At 50.3% G+C, this 17,968-nt stretch overlaps 1 protein-coding gene and 1 long non-coding RNA gene across 3 annotated transcripts in view; one reads left to right on the forward strand and one right to left on the reverse strand.

Moving 5' to 3' along the window:
* Window positions 1-17,968, reverse strand: part of CAPN9 (calpain 9) — a 378,590-nt gene that overhangs the window by 281,489 nt on the left and 79,133 nt on the right. For both annotated transcript variants that reach the window (XM_075321862.1, XM_075321863.1), the window contains exon 2: window positions 4,344-4,413. In XM_075321862.1, the coding sequence (XP_075177977.1) occupies window positions 4,344-4,413 (70 nt within the window). The remainder of the gene's footprint in view (window positions 1-4,343; window positions 4,414-17,968) is intronic.
* The window catches only part of LOC142249894 (uncharacterized), a 140,481-nt gene that overhangs the window by 13,703 nt on the left and 108,810 nt on the right, over window positions 1-17,968 (forward strand). The gene's annotated exons all lie outside the window — the stretch shown is intronic.

The following is a 17,968-nucleotide window of genomic DNA, read 5'->3' on the forward strand; positions in this document are numbered from 1 at the left end:
ACCGCAAGTGTGGATGACTTCGAATCATGGGAGTGAGCCTCTTTGAAGCTGGGATGCATACACCCAGTGTCAAACAAGCTCAATGCTGATGGGTACAAAGCCATGTGCATCCGACCGTTTTGGTTTACCAGAGACTTTTGTCAGTGATTGTCTAAGTGAGTACACCAGTGCCGTCAGGCACTGCGCCGCGCTGTCCCTGCAACCCTGCACCCCAGCCATCCAGCCTCCCCGTTACACCATCGGGCCCCGGATCACCAACCCCTGCCCACGGAGGGGACAACATCTCAGCTGCACCCTACCATCTCTCTCGGGATCCCCGTTATCAGCAGCGGTGGTGCCATTATCACCACGACCCATGGGTGGCGTCACGAACAATCTCCCTAACCAAACCACACCCCCCCTTTTCACTCATGGGTGAGGAGCGCTGCTCGAGTCCCCGGGTCCGGTCCACCTCTCGAGCCACTGAGCAGCAGCAGCAGAAACCCCGGACCCGAGCGTGGCGACCGCGTCCCCTCCGCCCGCGACACCAGCACTTTATTAGAAGAGGAAGGATAAATCCAGCAAGCTCAACAAGTTTTTGATGCATAAAAAATATTTTCTTTATTTCAAAAATAAATAAAAAGTTCAGATGGCAGCAAAAAACAAATCAATTCAGGCAGATATGGAAGATTACTGCTGTGAACGCACGGCAAGTTGCATTTCGGCTATACCTTTATCATTGCCAGGATACACATTGCTGTTTTACTGGAAAACAAATAGCACCACCCACCTTGAAAATTCTTCTTTTTATTTCCCAGTGAAACAGCAATGTGTATCGTGGCAATCTGCTGCCATTTGAAATTATTTATTTTTGAAATAAAGAAAATATTTTTTTATACATCAATAACTTGTTGAGCTCGCTGGATTTATCCTTCCTCTCATAACATGTGTGGCGCCCCTGACCTGGTCAGTCACCACTGAGTACTGCACCCATGCTGGGTCAGTACGAACAGGTAATCCCAAAGGCTGAATAGGGTGTGAACATGTGCCGCCCAGGCAAAACCAGGCTGTCACAGAGGTTTGCATCCATCTTTTTGGTGCAGATCTCACTCTCCCTTGAGGAGTTTCCCACACAGATACACACCAGCCAATCAGGCCCTACTCACCCCCTCCCCAGGAAAATGGGAGGGGGCGAGAGGAGCTTAGGAAGGGAAGAGCAGAGTTTGAGCTGCAGTCAGTCTGCAGGAGGAGAGAAGTCTGGAAGGAGCTCCATTGTGGAGCTAGCAGGAGCGGCAGCAAGGGCCTCAGGAATAGGCGAACCACTTGTAGGGAACCGAAGTGGACCGGGACAGGGTAGTGACCCCCGGTGCCGACTGTCGGGACCCTGTCCGGACCTGTGCACGGAGCAGACACAGATGTCAGGCAGGAGAAAAACACCTGAATTACACACACGGGTGTGGGACCCGTCCTCACAGCATCCGTGGGCACCAATTACTAGCAACTTGGTTAATTCCTGGACTCGTGTCAGTTATTGCCTTATACTGTGAGTACTCCTGCACCACCCAGTCCAAGCCATGGACTGCACCAGTCACTCCCCAATCCATTACACCGGGGTCCCGGGACATCAACACCCTACCAGTGGAGGGAAAAATCACCACCTTGCTGCCCATCACCATCCCCAGGATCCTCTGATCGGCAGCGGCGGTGTTCCATTACCTCACCACACACCACGGGTGGTGTCACGGATCATAGACTTACAAATTCCCCTGTACATAATCCACCTTTTTGGTTGTGGAGCCTGGGATCACAGACCGGGTCACGCCACCGTGATACCTACAAAAGTGACCCCTTGGCCCGGATCAGAGTACCCCTTACCCCCGGGCGACACCAACACACAGGCACCCTTTAACCAGATCACACATACACATTAGAGGAGACCCCTGGGTAGACCCAGGAGGGGGCGGAGCCTCCACATCTCGGATAGTGTGGTGTTGTAGTGAAGCTGGAGAAGAGTTGTGCAGTGGCAGTCAAAGGAGAAGGAGTGGAGCAGCCGTGTCTGAAGTGTAGGGCTGAGGAGCAGAACACTGTCAGACCCTGCACGTGCAGTGGCTGCTGGCGGAGGAGAACATTGCTACACAGTTGCTTTGAAAGACACCTGAATAGAGAGAGAAGTATGGAGTCGAGTACGGGAACTCCTGGCAGTGAAAACACATACGAGAAGTGACCACCCAGACCCCCTTGCTGATGCCTTTGGGTGGGTCCCACACTGCCCTTGTCTGCTCTCAGATGTGCTGACCCCGCCGGCACTGTTACCGGAGGCGATCCCTGCCGCAGTTCCTGCTGAGACCCCTGCTGCGATGCCTGCTGTGATCCATGCGGCGATGCCCGCTGTGATCCATGCTGCGATGCCCGCTGAGATCTTTGCTGCGACGTCCGGTGCAGCAATGCCACGTCTGGCTAGACCAGACCAGGCCGCAGCAACGCCGAGCCCGGCCAGACCAGACCAGGCCGTAGCAACGTCCCGTCCGGCCAGACCAGGCCGGAACGCCTTCTACATGCAGACCAAAAGCGGTCACAGTGCCCCAGTCACTGACTGGGGATGCCGCCTATATCTTCCCGCCAGAAGTGGCCGAAGAAATGGTGCGACTGAAGGAAGATTTAAAGGCTCGGTTTCCCGCCCACCTGGTGGACAAGTACTTGGTCAGGGGTGGTCCGAAACAAAGGTGCTAGGAAGGCGAGTGAGCAGTCATCCCTAAATCAGCCTGAAGGATACCTGGTTCCACCTGGTTCATCATAGCATCGCCCGGGTTGCCTCACTCTTCCAGCAAAAAGTGAGTAAACAGCTTGAACGACACTTTGGACTGAGACTGCTTATTCCTGCAACCTGTGGTTCTACATGCACCTACACCCGAGCTCCTGGGGCCAGCCTCACTCTCGGGAGGCCATAAAACCAGACTGCATTTACCATCAGCCCCAAACGCTCGTTAAACTGCAGTGGCGGTCACCCCCTGACCGCAACACCGAGAGTGGCGTCACGATTCCTATGAAAGTTAACCTGACATACCTGTTGCCAGAAGATTTCCAGCACGTGAAGACCCTGAGGCGACCTGTAAGCGACAGGCTTCACACATGCTTAGTGGGTCAACTAGTCGGGGAATCTAATGCCTCTGCAACTAGTCACAGCCCTATACTTCTTCTAAAGATCTGTTTATGTGTGCTGCTGCATGAAGGGACTGTTAAGCAGGGATTATATAAATGTACCAGAATTGCTCGTGGTTGTAGGTGCACAGGGGACCTGACAGGTTCTGGATAACAGTGTGATATGTAATTTTAATTTTACATTTTGAATAGATATATGTGGCGTCCCTGCGGCATCAGGCGCCACATGGTACTGCACCTCGGCCGAGGTGTAGTATCCATCTCGGGTAAGGAGGAGGTCATTCACTGGTGTACACCATACTTCATGCAACACACAGTTAGGTACTCACCACTGGAACTGGGCTAGGGTAGGATGCTGGGGGGTGGCCATTATGAGGAATGGGACCTCACACTCACTGGTCAAGCAACCCGGGAGGCGGGGCACCACTTGGGGAAGCAGGTGTCACACACACACGCAGAGCCATGGAGAACAGATGGAGACAGAGCTGAGAGAGGGTTGAACCTGGACCAGCGACTAGGCAGCAGCAGCGCTAATCAGGAAAAGAGAGTTCAGACAGAAAGGGGCCCAGGGGCCGGGGCTGCAAGCCCGACCCAGGTTCTTCGGATGACAGGGGATCCCAGGGAGCGCGGAGAGTGCAGCGGGCACCCATGACCTGTTCCACGGCCCAGGAGCTGATGGTGGAGGGAATACCATTGGAAAGGAAACACAGAAAGCACACCGACCTTGACCTCCGAACTATCCAGGATTGTCTGGAGCCCATCACAGCGGAGATCAGCACCCCAAAGGCGGTGATACGTCAGTGAGTAAAGAACCTTGACTGCAGCTTCTGGGTCGTCTCATCACTATTGGCGCTCACATCTTCGCGCCCCTGCATCACCTTCAGCAACTACTACCCCCCAACGTCCCTGAGGCGCAGCTCTACCTGTGGAGAGCTACACCAACTCTGCTGTGTCACACCATCCACCCCAGCAAGAACCTCCAGCAGCTGCGACTCCTATATTAGCCACACACCACAGGTGGCGTCACAAATAACTACTCTCATCATCCCCAGCTTTTATTGACACGCGGGGGTCACGGAACCGGGCCAGGCCGCTGTGACATCCCCAACAGACACCGGCCCAGTGACGAGTAACCTACAAGACCCCGTGGGCGCGATACATACTTGTATTTATAATAAATAAATTTAAAATAGTAGCAAACTTACCAAGGTCTCCTTGACAGACATCTGTCCTTGAAGCGTCACCTAAAATAAACTCTGGGTCTTTAACAATTTCCTGCAAAACAAGAGAAATAAAAAGAAAAAAAACTTGTTAAACTACTCTATGCACAATTTGTGGATATACAATGTATTCTATATGGAAACATTACTAATACAATACATTAAAAGTGTAAGAGTCCTGAAAAAAATTAGATCATTAAGACACTGATAATTAACTATAACTACTATTAACTTTTTTTGCTACAAAAAAATAGTTGACAACTTACAGTATTTTTCAGACTGTAGGGCTTTGGGCAGAAAATGCATTTTTATCAAGGTTTTTGATGCGTTGAGTGCAGATTTGTTATAAAACCTAAAGGGAATCCTGATGCTAGCAAAGGCAACCAGAATCCTGAAGTCATGCACATGTTGCATTTGTGACTTGCTAATTTGGTAGAGAAAATAATCTTCAGCATGTAAATTCTTTCAGTGTTTTTGCAATTTTTCTTCACCCATTGACTTCAATGAAGTCAGCCAAAAACCCTATAAAAGCTCAGGTATAAAAACTGCAGATTTGTTGCGTTTTTGTTCTCAGTTCTCGTTACCCCGCTGCTCCGGTCTCCTCGGCGCGGCCGTCCACCACTGTTGTTCTGACCTCTCAGCAGGCGTGCAGTGATGACGTCACCGCGCTCCGCTGCTGAGCTGTCAGAGGTTCAGAACGCCGACAGTGTCAGACACAGCGGGGAGAATGATGAGATAGAACGCGCTTTCAATTGTATCGGTAACTGCGATGCCGATACAATTAAAAGTGCGATCCTTGGTGGGGGGGGGGGAGGCTGGTGACAGCGCAGGCACCGGGCCCCCCTGCCACCGCGAGTGGACCCCCCCGGGGCCCCGGCATTTGACCGGGTTTGCCAGGTGCCGACGCCGGGCCTGTGAGGGTGACTTCCTAAACAGAGTCTATCAGGAAATTAAATCTATCCCACGAGGGGAGTTGCTGCAAAGAGGAAACAATAGGCAAATAGGATTATTGAGAAGAGTATGTCCAAAATTAATATCCATATTATTGTACAATACACGACACAAACTAACATTTTAAAAAATATAGTAAAAAGATATGGGAACTTGCTGAAAGAAGATAAAATTATAAAGTTTTTTAACTCAAAGGTTTTTTTCATTGTAAATAATGCATAATCTGCAGTAATATTAAAAATAAAAGCAGAATTTTATTTTTATTTATTTATTCATTTATTTTAAATGGAAGAGCAAAAATTGATATAAGGACCTAATTACATGCCAGACCAAAGGGATTGTAGATTGGATTCAGTGCCCATGTAATAAATACATAGGGAGAACAATTTGATTATTATAAAAAAGAAAAGGCAAACATTAGGAATATAAAGAATAAATGCAATGAACACCCCTCTTCAAATCATTTTAAAATAAAGCATGGTGGCAGCTTTTTAGGATCAGAGGTATAGGAAATTGAGAAGGTAGAAAAAGATTAGAGAAGGGGAGATCATATTAAAAGAATGTCAAGTAGAAAGCGAGTGGATTTTTGAACTGGATACACTCAAACTAAAGGGACTGAATAGTGAAATAGAACTATTTGCTTTTCAATAAGTTTAACCCCTTTACGACTGCTGTATGGATTAAAACGGCGGTAGTAAAGGATACTTATGCCAGATCGCCGTTTTAAAGCGGCGGTCAGAAAAAAGTGAATAGCGCCCCCCAGCGTTGGAGAATCTCTGGGGTTTCAGCGACCAGGGGTAGCTGAGACCCCGAAGATCACTATTCAGGCCGTTTTTTCCGGTTCCCGGTCACGTGATCATTGGCATACACCATATAACAATGATCATGTTACAGCAAATGACAGGGCCAGTAAAAAATTATTTATCTCCCACCTGGCATGATCAAACATGTCAGATGAGAGATAAATCTCCTCCCCAGGTCCCCTCCAATCTCCCAGTGTTGCCAAAGTGCCCCCTGACTCCCAACCCCATCACGATCTTCCAAGATGGCAGCACGCACAAGCAGTGCGCCAACCACATTCATCCTTTCATTTCTGGAGCATGTGACATGTCAAATGCGACAGAAAAGTTGTCCCAGGTCCTGCCAGGTCACCCACCATCACCCTCCGTCACCCCCTGGTCTTCCCCGGTAGCTGTTGTTGCTCCGGTCCCCGCGATCCCTCCTCTTCCTTCTGAAAAGATGGCAACCACATGTGCAGACAGTGGCTGTCAGCCTGCTCATTGCAAGCAGGGACGCTGAGCTTTCTGCAGACTGTACTGTGGACCAGGGGAGCGTGAGTGCAGTAATCTGCAGCCACACTATTCACATGAAGGGCCTGCTGTTCCAGAAAATGGGGAATACGTTCTTTGAACGTGCCCCTCATATTCTAGAATGAGGTTACTGCAGGTTACTCTGCCTTCGGTTTGACCGGGGCAGTGTGAGTGCAGTATTCTCAGATCACTGCACCCACACTACTCACATGGAGAGCTTGCTCTACCAGAAAATGGGCGATGTGTTTTCTGAGCTTGCCCCCATATTCTGGAGGGTCCAGAGTCGTCGTGGGACCTCCAAAAGGGATTACAGCAGACCGGATTTTTTTTTTCAATAAATTGGTGAAAGAGGGAATATTTTGGGGAGTGTTTTTTCAAATCAAAATGTTTTTGTCATCTTTATTTTTTTTTTTTTATTATTACTGACTGGGTTAGTGATGTCGGGCATCTGATAGATTTCGTGACATCACAACCTCTGGGCTTGATGCCAGGTGACATTACAGCTGATATCAACCCCATGTGCCACCACACATTAATGGATGCGTCACTTCTGGGATGGCTGCAGCCTGCTCTTTTTAGGCCGGGAAGGGCCAATAACCATGGACCTTCCCACCCTGAGAATACCAGACCCCAGCTATTTGGTTTACCTTGGCTGAAATCCAATTTGATGGGGATCCCACATATTTTTTTTATTATTTATTTGTAAATAATTTAAACAGTGTGGGGTGATCTCCAAGTTGGATTACCAGCCGAGGCGAAGCTTATAGCCATGGTCTGCAAGCTGCAGCTGTCTGCTTTACTCTAGCTGGCTGTCAAAAATGGGGGGGGACCTCACGTCGTTTTTTTATTTACTTCTTTTTTGGCTAAATACAAGGCTAAGCATCCTTTAGTGCCACATGAACGACACTAAAGGGTGCCAGCTTAGAATATGTAGGGGGGTGGGACATATATGTGTTTTATTTCTATTTATCTATCCATCTATCCATCCATCCTAGCTTTTTAGGCTATGTGCCCATGATCAGGGTGTGCAGTGTTTTGGAGTCAGTGTTTTTGCGGCGTACAAAATGCTGCGTTGTGCAGTACAAGTGCAGTGAAAGGATTTTTAGAAATCTCCTGCTGTGCATAGGAGGCTGTGTGGGGGCTCCTGTTGTGCATAGGAGGCTGTGTGGGGGCTCCTGCTATGCAAAGGAGGCTGTGTGGGGGCTCCTGCTGTGCATAGGAGGCTGTGTGGAGGCTCCTGCTGTGCATAGGAGGCTGTGTGAGGACTCTTGCTGTGTATAGAAGGCTTTGTGGTTGATCCTTCTGTGCATAGGAGGCTGTGTGGGGGCTCCTGCAGATATTTGCATATAGTTGTAGTGTGGCCTCTAGATTTAACTCCTGTTGACCCCAGACACCGCAGTCTGACCATGCATCTATCTTTTATATAGTATCTATGTGTGTGTCATGTATAATGTAATTTATGCAGTGGCAAAATGACTGGGCCTGTGGGTGATGGTGGCCATTGCTATTTTCCCGGATGCATGGTTGAACACCATTGAGGAGCAGGAGGCCACTGGCTCTCTGTTTTGCACTTGCTCTGCAGCTGTGGGCCCTGGATAGGTGTAATGACATCAGGCAGAACCTGTGATGTGATGCCAGTGGACCCTGTAGCTGCGGTCAGAGTGGGTACAGAGCATGTGTAGGGGGTAATAGATACATATATATTTACTAAAAGGTGGCCCGATTCTACGCATCGGGTATTCTAGAATTTACTTATTGTGTAGTTAATGTATGATTTTTGTTATATATATATATATATATATATATATATATATATATATATATATATATATATATATGTATATATATGTTGTTGTGTGTAGTTACCAAGTGTTTGTGTAGGGCGCTGTACATGTTCTGGGTGTTGTGTGTTGCGTTGTTTGTGGAGCGCTGTGTGTCTGTAGCTGTGTGTGTGTGTTGCGCGGTTTGTGTGGGTGTGGGGTGTGTGTGTTTTGGTGGGAGGTATGTTTTTTGCAATGTGTGTGTTGTGCGGTATGTGCGTATATTTGTGTGTGCCGCGGTGTTTGTGTGTTGGGTGTTGTGTGTGTGCGGCGTTGTCTGTGTGTGTGGGTGTCTGTGTAGGGCGGTGTTTGTGGTTCCCAGTGTGTGTGTAGTGTGTTGTGCAGTGCATGTGTGGCGGTGTGTGTGTGTGTGTTTTGGGGGGGGGAGGTGTGCACCCCCCATCGTGCTCCATCCCCCATGCTGCGCACCCCCCATCGTGCTCCATCCCCCATGCTGCGCACTCCCCATCGTGCTCCATCCCCCATGCTGCGCACCCCCCATCGTGCTCCATCCCCCATGCTGCGCACCCCCCATCGTGCTCCATCCCCCATGCTGCGCACCCCCCATCGTGCTCCATCCCCCATGCTGCGCACCCCCCCATCGTGCTCCATCCCCCATGCTGCGCACCCCCCATCGTGCTCCATCCCCCATGCTGCGCACCCCCCATCGTGCTCCATCCCCCATGCTGCGCACCCCCCATCGTGCTCCATCCCCCATGCTGCGCACTCCCCATCGTGCTCCATCCCCATAATGCGCACTCCCCATCGTGCTCCATCCCCATGCTGCGCACTCCCCATTGTGCTCCATCCCCATGCTGCGCACTCCCCATCATGCTCCATTCCCCATGCTGCGCACTCCCAATCGCGCTCCATCCCCCATGCTGCGCACCCCCCATCGTGCTCCATCCCCCATGCTGCGCACCCCCCATCGTGCTCCATCCCCCATGCTGCACACCCCCCATCGTGCTCCATCCCCCATGCTGCGCACTCCCCATCATGCTCCATCCCCCATGCTGCACACCCCCCATCGTGCTCCATCCCCCATGCTGCGCACTCCCCATCGTGCTCCATCCCCCATGCTGCACACCCCCCATCGTGCTCCATCCCCCATGCTGCGCACTCCCCATCATGCTCCATCCCCCATGCTGCACACTCCCCATCATGCTCCATCCCCCATGCTGTGCACCCCCCCATCGTGCTCCACAGTCACACATCAGACAGTATACACGCACACATGTGATCGCATACACTCACACCCCACTTCTGCCTGTGCCCTCCTGTGTGCGGTCCCAGCAGCTGTGCTGCACGCAGTGCTCCTCTGCCTTCTGCCGACACGCACACACCCGATCGCATACACGCATACACCCGATCGCATACACGCACACACCCGATCGCATACACGCACACACCCGATCGCATACACACATTGACGATATTGCACATACGCGCTCACACTCACAACATCCGGAGATACCACATGCTTCCGGCCATGTGATCATCCGGAAGGTCCTGGAAGGTCACTGCACGTGTTGCGGGCGGAGGAGGGGATGCTGCGCTCTCCCACTGCTCGGGTCCGGCTGCCGCTGCTGCTGCGGCCTGCTGCTGCTCGGTGGCTCGAGCGATGGGCCGGATCCCGGGGACTCGAGCGGCGCTCCTCGCCCGTGAGTGAAAAGGGATTGGTTTTTGGGATTGTTTATTGTCCGTGACGCCACCACTCACGGTTGTGGTGATTGTGTGGACACCACCGCTGCTCTGTATGGGGATCCCGGGAGCGGTGACAGGGAGCAGCAAAGTTGTTGATTCTCCCCTCCGTGGGTAGGGGGTAGTTGTCCCGGGGCCCAGTGATGAGGTGGGTGATGAGGGATGGCGGGGCCGGTGCAGGGCTTGGTGGGGTGCAGGGACACGGGGGGCAGCGCTGTGCCTCTCGGCACTGTGGTACTCACTCAGCCTGAGACGGGGACACAGTTCTCGGTAAAACACATGGCTGGAAAGACTGTTCCCATGGACGGCTGCTGTTGCTTTTCCGCAGTAGTTGACGGTGACGGTCCCTTTTCCTGCACCTAAGATGATGTTGGTAGCGATGGGTTCCCACCGGTAACCCACTCCCCGGCTTGGATATGTGCCGGAGGAGCCCCTCTTTGCCCGCAGGCGCTGGCCCTGAGAAACTGGTGCCTTGGCGGTGGCGGTGTCTCTCTCTAACGGTTGGACTGTTGCCTTCAATCGGGACTTGGTTGTTGGGAGACCCAGAGGTCCCCTTCACTGACGGATTTGGCAAATTCACGGCGACTCCTAGCCTTGCCGGGATCCGAAAGGCCCCTGCCAATGGTGCTGGCTTCTCTTCGTATACCGCTCCGGTACCGCCGGGCCACTACTTGTCCACGGTCCTTTCGGCAACCTCCAAGCAGCCTCTCCTGCAGACAGTCATCGCCGTCTGCTAACCTTGCTGTTCTCAGTCCGGGGCAAACACCCGGACCAACTTCAGGCTTTCTCAACTGTCACTTTCTCTTCCACCTTTACTCCTCTCTCTTGCTCCTCTACCACTTCCTTTCACTTCCCTAGCTTAACTCTATCTGCTGGTTTTCCCGCCTCCAGGGCTGTTAACTCCTCGGTGGGCGGAGCCAACCGCCTGGCCCACCCCTTGGTGTGGACATCAGCCCCTGGAGGAAGGCAACAAGGATTTTTGTATAGCTTTGGTGTACCTATCTGGGGTGTAGGGTGTGGTGGTGTCATGACCTGTGACCCCTGGCTTGCCCAGGGCGTCTCACACACACACAGTATCGCCGCCGAGAAGCAAGCGATATCACTGGATGTTGTGAGTGTGTGGATGCGATCTGATGTGTGTGTGAGGTGTGTGTGAGAGTGAGTGTGATCTGAAGTGTGTGTGTGTGTCTGTTCTTATGTGTGTGCGTGTGTGTGTTCCGCCGCTGCAGGACCTTGATGCGCTCACCTGGGAGCCGGTGTACGCTGGTAACCATGCTACACAATATTACTCGATGTGTATCATGGTTACCAGTGTACCCCGCCCCCCGCTCGCACGGGAGCCCACACCAGCGTACGCCGGCAACCCCAGCAATGCGAGGGTATGTGTCTGCGGGGTTGCCGGCGTACGCTGATGTGGGCTCCCGTGGGTACAGCACTCACCTGGGAGTCGGGGCTCCGTGTCGGTTCTGGGAATGCGTGCGGGGGGCGGGGCCAGAGCGAGCGTGCAATGCGTGAGGGGGGTGGGGCGTGGCCGAGTTGCCAATGCGTGCAGGGGGCCGGGGCGAGAGGCCAATCCGTGGGGGGGGCAGAGCCTGGGCGAGCGGCCAATCCGTGCGGGGGGGTCGGAGCCGAGGCGAGTGGCCAATCCGTGTGGGGGGGGCGGAGCCGAGGCGAGCGGCCAATGAGACGCTTGTCGCGGTAAGGACAGAATTTTGGAGCAAGACAGACAGACAGACAGAATAAGGCAATTATATATATATATATATATATAGATTATACACCCTACATATGCCCTGTACCTGTCACGTATAGTGTGTAATGTAATGTTATTCTGAATATTGACCTGCCATATTCTAAAGGTGTGTAATATGCGCTCTGTTAGGATTTCACTTGCCGTTTCGAGTAGTTGTCATCTGATTGCTCACATGTGATTTGCAATGTGTGGTCATCTGCCGAATGACGTCTCCTCCTGTTTCTGTCAAATTGAAAATTATAACAATGAGAGAAGCAGGAGGAGATGTCATTCTGCAGATGACACAGAGTCTGCAAATCACTTGTGAGCGATCACACGACCACTCAAATTGGCAAATAAAATCCTGACAGCGTATATTACACACTTTGGAGATCCGGCCGGTCAATGTGCAGAATGTCAAACCCAGGGGCGACATCTGTCAGTCTAGTGCAGCAGAGCAGGGAGAAGCAGAATATTCTGCAGAATATTACATGATTTGGTGTGGATTTATCTTACAACTTTTCCAACAAAATTATTTGCAGCATTGACAGCTGGTGTGAGCCCAGACTGATTAATAAAGGGATTGAAGTATATATGCCATAGGTCTTCCATATACAGTGTCCCTCCCTCATGGTGTGTATGTGGTACTGCACCTCAGTCTGTTCAGGTCAATGGAGCTGAGAGGCAGCGACACGTATAACCTGACGACTCTTTATTATGTAGAAAGCATACATTTTTTTCTAATTTTTTTTTCTACATTTCTTCTTACATTACCCTTTAACATCTGTATTTTTTGACTTTTTGGTCCAGTGTACACACAGCATCGGCCGCCGGCTCCATGGTGCCTTGTCTGGTATCATCTGGTACATTTATGTACAGGATTTGTATAGTAGATGCTGATCCCACCAATGGGGCCATGTCGTGTGCCGATCTCAGTGCAGAGATGACAGAACTCCCATCCAAGTGTACAGGAATTTATATAATTTCTCCACGAAGAGCATCAGCGCCTCATTCTCCAGATACATGTGCGCCCCATTGGTGACACCCGAATGTACCATCCATAATGTAATATCCAGAGATACGGCATAAATGGTTGAAATCAGAAGACCCCTATAAGAACGAGATCAGGCATGATGACATTAATGTGGATTTGAGATGCAGATTCTGCAAATCTGGAGGAGTTTATTATACATTTGAAGAGATTAAATCTTCTTAGGATATAAAAAAAATGCCTCCTGTCCTCGTTTGTTTCCTTTCAAACTGAGTAAAAAAATTAGTAGGGAGGGGGCACCAAAGGGTAGTTTTGCACAGGGCACCATTCAGGCTAAGGCCGGCCCTGATCGCATTTCACTCTCTCCGATTTTCATGGCATGTGTCTAAAGGCCACTTCACACATAACGAGATCGCTAACTACATTGCTGCTACGTCACAGTTTCTGTAACGAAACAACGACTTCACCAGCGATCTCGTTATGTTTGACATGTACCAATGATCCGCCCCCTGCTGTGAGATCATTGGTCGTTTGTGAATGTCCTGGGCCATTTTTCGCTCGTTGGAGTCCTACTGGGCATGATGGCTCTGTATATTTGACACCTACCAACGATCTCGTTAACGACCTAGATGAGAACTTAAAGTGTGACATGTAGGCGTGTAGTTGTGTCACCTTTTCCACGCCCCCTCTGCACCGATTAGTTGGCGCTGAGATCAGTCCTGCGTTCTGATTGGGTATCGCTTCATGCTTTGTTCCTTTTTGAGCCTTGCTTTGAGGATAGAACCTGCGACTACACCCGGATTCAAATCGTACTTTGTTCCCGATTGCTTGCTTGCTTTTCGGATCGAAGCTGAAGTCGCAGGTTCTATCCTCAAAGCAAGCCTCAAAAAAGGACAAAGGATGAAGCGATACAAAGTTGCCTTCTAGGTCGGCCACCTAATCAAAACGCAGTATTGGCCACCAATTGGAGCGGAGGGGTGTGGAAAAGGCGACGCATATGCACGCCTACGTGGCTTACAGCATCAAACACTACGCCCCTATTCAAGGTCGAAATCATTACATAGCTGCTGTGTGACAGGGTTTCAACGACCAACAAGATCGTTATACAGATCGCTGCATCGTTACTAAAGTCATTGGGAAAATGACTGTGTGACATCTCACCAACGATTTAACAAAGATCCGGAAACTGTTATGTAGTAAAGATCTCGTTATGTGTGACTGGACCTTTAGGCCTCATTGCAGCCGAATTGCAGTACATACATGGATCTTAGGGTACCTTCACACTTAGCGATGCAGCAGCGATCCGACCAGCGATCTGACCTGGTCAGGATCGCTGCTGCATCGCTACATGGTCGCTGGTGAGCTGTCAAACAGGCAGATCTCACCAGCGACCAGTGAACAGCCCCCAGCCAGCAGCGACGTGCAAGCGACGCTGCGCTTGCACGGAGCTGCCGTCTGGAAGCTGCGGAGACTGGTAACTAAGGTAAACATCGGGTATGGTTACCCGATGTTTACATTAGTTACCAGCGCACAGCTGTGTGTGCAGGGAGCAGGGAGCCGCGCACACTGAGCGCTGGCTCCTTGCTCTCCTACCATAGCTACAGTACACATCGGGTTAATTAACCCGATGTGTAATGCAGCTACATGTTCAGAGAGCAGGGAGCCGCGCACACTGCTTAGCGCTGGCTCCTTGCTCTCCTAGCTGCTGTACACATCGGGTTAATTAACCCGATGTGTACAGCAGCTACATGTGCAGAGAGCCGGAGCCGGCAGCACAGGCAGCGTGAGAGCTGCAGAGGCTCGTAACTAAGGTAAATATCGGGTAACCACCTTGGTTACCCGATGTTTATCTTGGATACAACTTACCTCAGCTGTCAGATGCCGGCTCCTGCTCGCTTCATTTGTCGCTCTCTCGCTGTCACACACAGCGATCTGTGTGTCACAGCGGGAGAGCGGCTTTGAAGAAAACGAACCAGGGCTGTGTGTAACGAGCAGCGATCTCGCAGCAGGGGCCAGATCGCTGCTCATTGTCACACACAGCGAGATCGCTAATGAGGTCACTGCTGCGTCACAAAAAGCGTGACTCAGCAGCGATCTCGGCAGCGAGCTCGCTGTGTGTGAAGCACCCCTTAGCCATAAAATGAGTCATACCAGAGAGATTAAACAGGTCAAACAAGACTTTGTCATAGCTTCACTGCCTGCTAGGCAAACATTTCTTATCATTTGATAAACGAGAATCATGTTTCAAATCTCCCCTGTCTGGTTTCTCAAATAATTACCATTAGCTTTAGGGCATATAGTATTAAGCATGTCTTACAACCCTTCATTCAATGATTGGTGAATAGTTTTTTAGAACAAGAAGAAACACTGAAAGCGCTCAGTTAGACAAGTATATTTTATATGCTACCCATAAGGGATCAAACAGCAGAAATGCCCCACAAGTGACTACATTTTGAAAACCACATGCTTGAAGGATTTTATCCAGAGGCATAGTGAGCATTTTTAACCCACATATACTACACGCAATTTGCTAACATTAAGTTGTCATATTGAATATTTTCACAAATTTTTTTTTTTCACAAAATGTTGCATTAGCCCCAAATTTTTCAGTTTTGCAAGATGTAAGATGAAAAATTGGACCACAGTTTACCCACAATCTTGGGTTTTTTTTCATAAAATTTTGCTTTAGCCCCAATTTTTCACTTTTTCAAGAGGTAACACGAAACAGTGGACTACATAGTTTGATATCCACTATTTTGTGAGAGTAGTGATATCCTACATGTAGTTAAAAGTTCTGTTTGGACAGATTGCAGTGCTCAGAATGGAAGAAGAGCTGTTTGGAATGAAAATATTGTCAGAATATACTGAATATATCATTCATGTTGCATTTGTAGAGGCCCTAAGATACTAAAACAGCAGAACCCCCACAAATGACCCGAGTTTGAATACTAGACCCCTCAAGAAATTCATCAAGGGGTTTTCTGAGAATATTTACCCAAAGGTGATTCACAAAACTTTATAACATTTAGATGTAAAAGCAAAAAAATTAAAAGATTTTCCACTAATATACTCTTTTACCTCCAAATTTATAAAAGAGGTATTATAAGAAAATGAACAGGACAATTTGTAATGCAGTTTTTATTGTATATGGCAGTAGCCCATATGTGTTGGTACAACACAATAGGGATTGGATTGGATGGGAAAGAGCCCGACTAGGCTTTTAAAACATAGATTAATGAATAGATTGTGGCCTCCATTAGTACTAATGATCCTGAGGTGCCAGATCAGCAGAAATCCATAAAAGTGTGTTGAAAACTTCACTAATTAAAAAATTCATCTATGGGTGTAATGAGTATTTTGATCCCAGAGGTGTCTCAGAGAATTTTGTTACATTGGGAGATGTAAAATTTTGGTCGGTAAAAATACTAGTTTTTATTAGCTGTAAATTTTTCAATTACACAAGGGTACAAGGTAAAAATGGACCCCAAAATTTATTGGGCAAGTTTTCCTGAATGAGGTGATGCCCTAGATGTTGTCAGAAAGTACTGCTTGGCCACACGGCAGGTCTGAGAAGGAGTGAGTGCTAGTTTTATTTTTAGCACATATTTTGCTAGAATAGTTTGCGGGTGACATTTTCTGAGCCCCTAAGGTGCTAGAACTGCAGAAATCAAACAAAAATAACTCCATTGTAGCAATTCCACTGCTCAGTGAATTAAGCTACGGCTAGAATGATTATTTGTATTATCCATGCAATGATTTTTTTCTGGAGAATTGCAAGAATGTCAGCCTTGTGCCCAGCTTGTATATCTGGACACATGCACCCCTCTCCCCACCACAGTAATGCCAAACCTGTGGCTGCACACTGTGGATTAGGTATTGTGGCACAGCTTAGGAGGAGGGGGGCATTTGGATTTGGTTGAGGAGATTTTGCTAAAGTGGCGCCCTGGACAAGCCAGGTCGTCACAGGTACTGCAACAACACACCCCACACCCCGGTTAGGCACATCAGTCACACACAAATCCTTGTTGCCTCCCTCCAGGGGATGATGTCCACACCAGTTGGGGTGGAGCCAGGCGGTTGGCCCCACCCACTGAGGAGTTCACTGTCCTGGAGATGGGAAAAGGAAGAGAGAACAGTTAGACAGGTGAAAGAGAGAGGAGTTGAGTTAGGGAGAGTGAAGGAGTAAGTGGCAAGAGAGGAGCAGTCTGACCGTGTCCGGGTACGTGGCCCAAGCACATACAGCAAGGTTGGCAGACGGTGGAGGCCATCTGCAGGAGAGGCCGATCAACGCAGAACCGTAGGACGGGGGTCGGGCGGTGGCCCGCCGGTACCGAACCGGGGAGCGAAGAGAAGCCAGCACCATTCTGCAGGGCCTACGGACCCCGACCAGGCTTGGAGTCGCCGTTAAACCGGTCAAATCCGTTAGCGACGGGAACCTCCGGGGTTTCCCAGCAGCAAAGACCCGATTGAAGGAAACCGTCCAAACCGTGAAGGGAAATACAGTCACCGCCAAGGCTACAATTCCCAGGGCCAGAGCCTGCGGGCAAAAGGAGCTCCTCTGGCGCCTATCAAAGCTGGGGAGCGGGTTACTGATGGGAAGCCATCGGGGCCGAAAACACACTACAGGTGCAGGGAAAGGCAGCCACCACCAACGTACCAGGAGTGACCACTGCAGCCGGCTGCGGGTCCCGTCCATCCAGCCGTTTGTTTTACCAGAGACTCAGTGTACGTTATTGGCTGAGTGAGTACCACCGTGCCGTCTGGCACCGCGCTGCCCCCGCGACCCTGCACCTCACCAAACCCTGCCATCCACATTCCAGTCACCTCACCGGGCCCCGGGACCACCCAAAACCCCCTACCCACGGAGGGGAGAGAAACATCTCAGCTGCTCCCTGTCATCGCTCCCGGGATCCTCGTCCAGAGCAGCGGTGGTGTCCCAACCTCACCACAAACCGTGGGTGGCATCACGGACCGACTTCCCAAACCCCCAAAACTATCCCCTTTCACTCACGAGCGAGGAGCACCGCTCGAGTCCCCGTATCCGGCCCACCGCTCGAGCCACCGAGCAGCAAGCAGCAGGCTGCAGCAGCGCCGGACCCGAGCGC

The sequence above is a fragment of the Anomaloglossus baeobatrachus genome, chromosome 8, assembly GCF_048569485.1.
Source record: "Anomaloglossus baeobatrachus isolate aAnoBae1 chromosome 8, aAnoBae1.hap1, whole genome shotgun sequence".
Classification (NCBI taxonomy): domain Eukaryota; kingdom Metazoa; phylum Chordata; class Amphibia; order Anura; family Aromobatidae; genus Anomaloglossus; species Anomaloglossus baeobatrachus.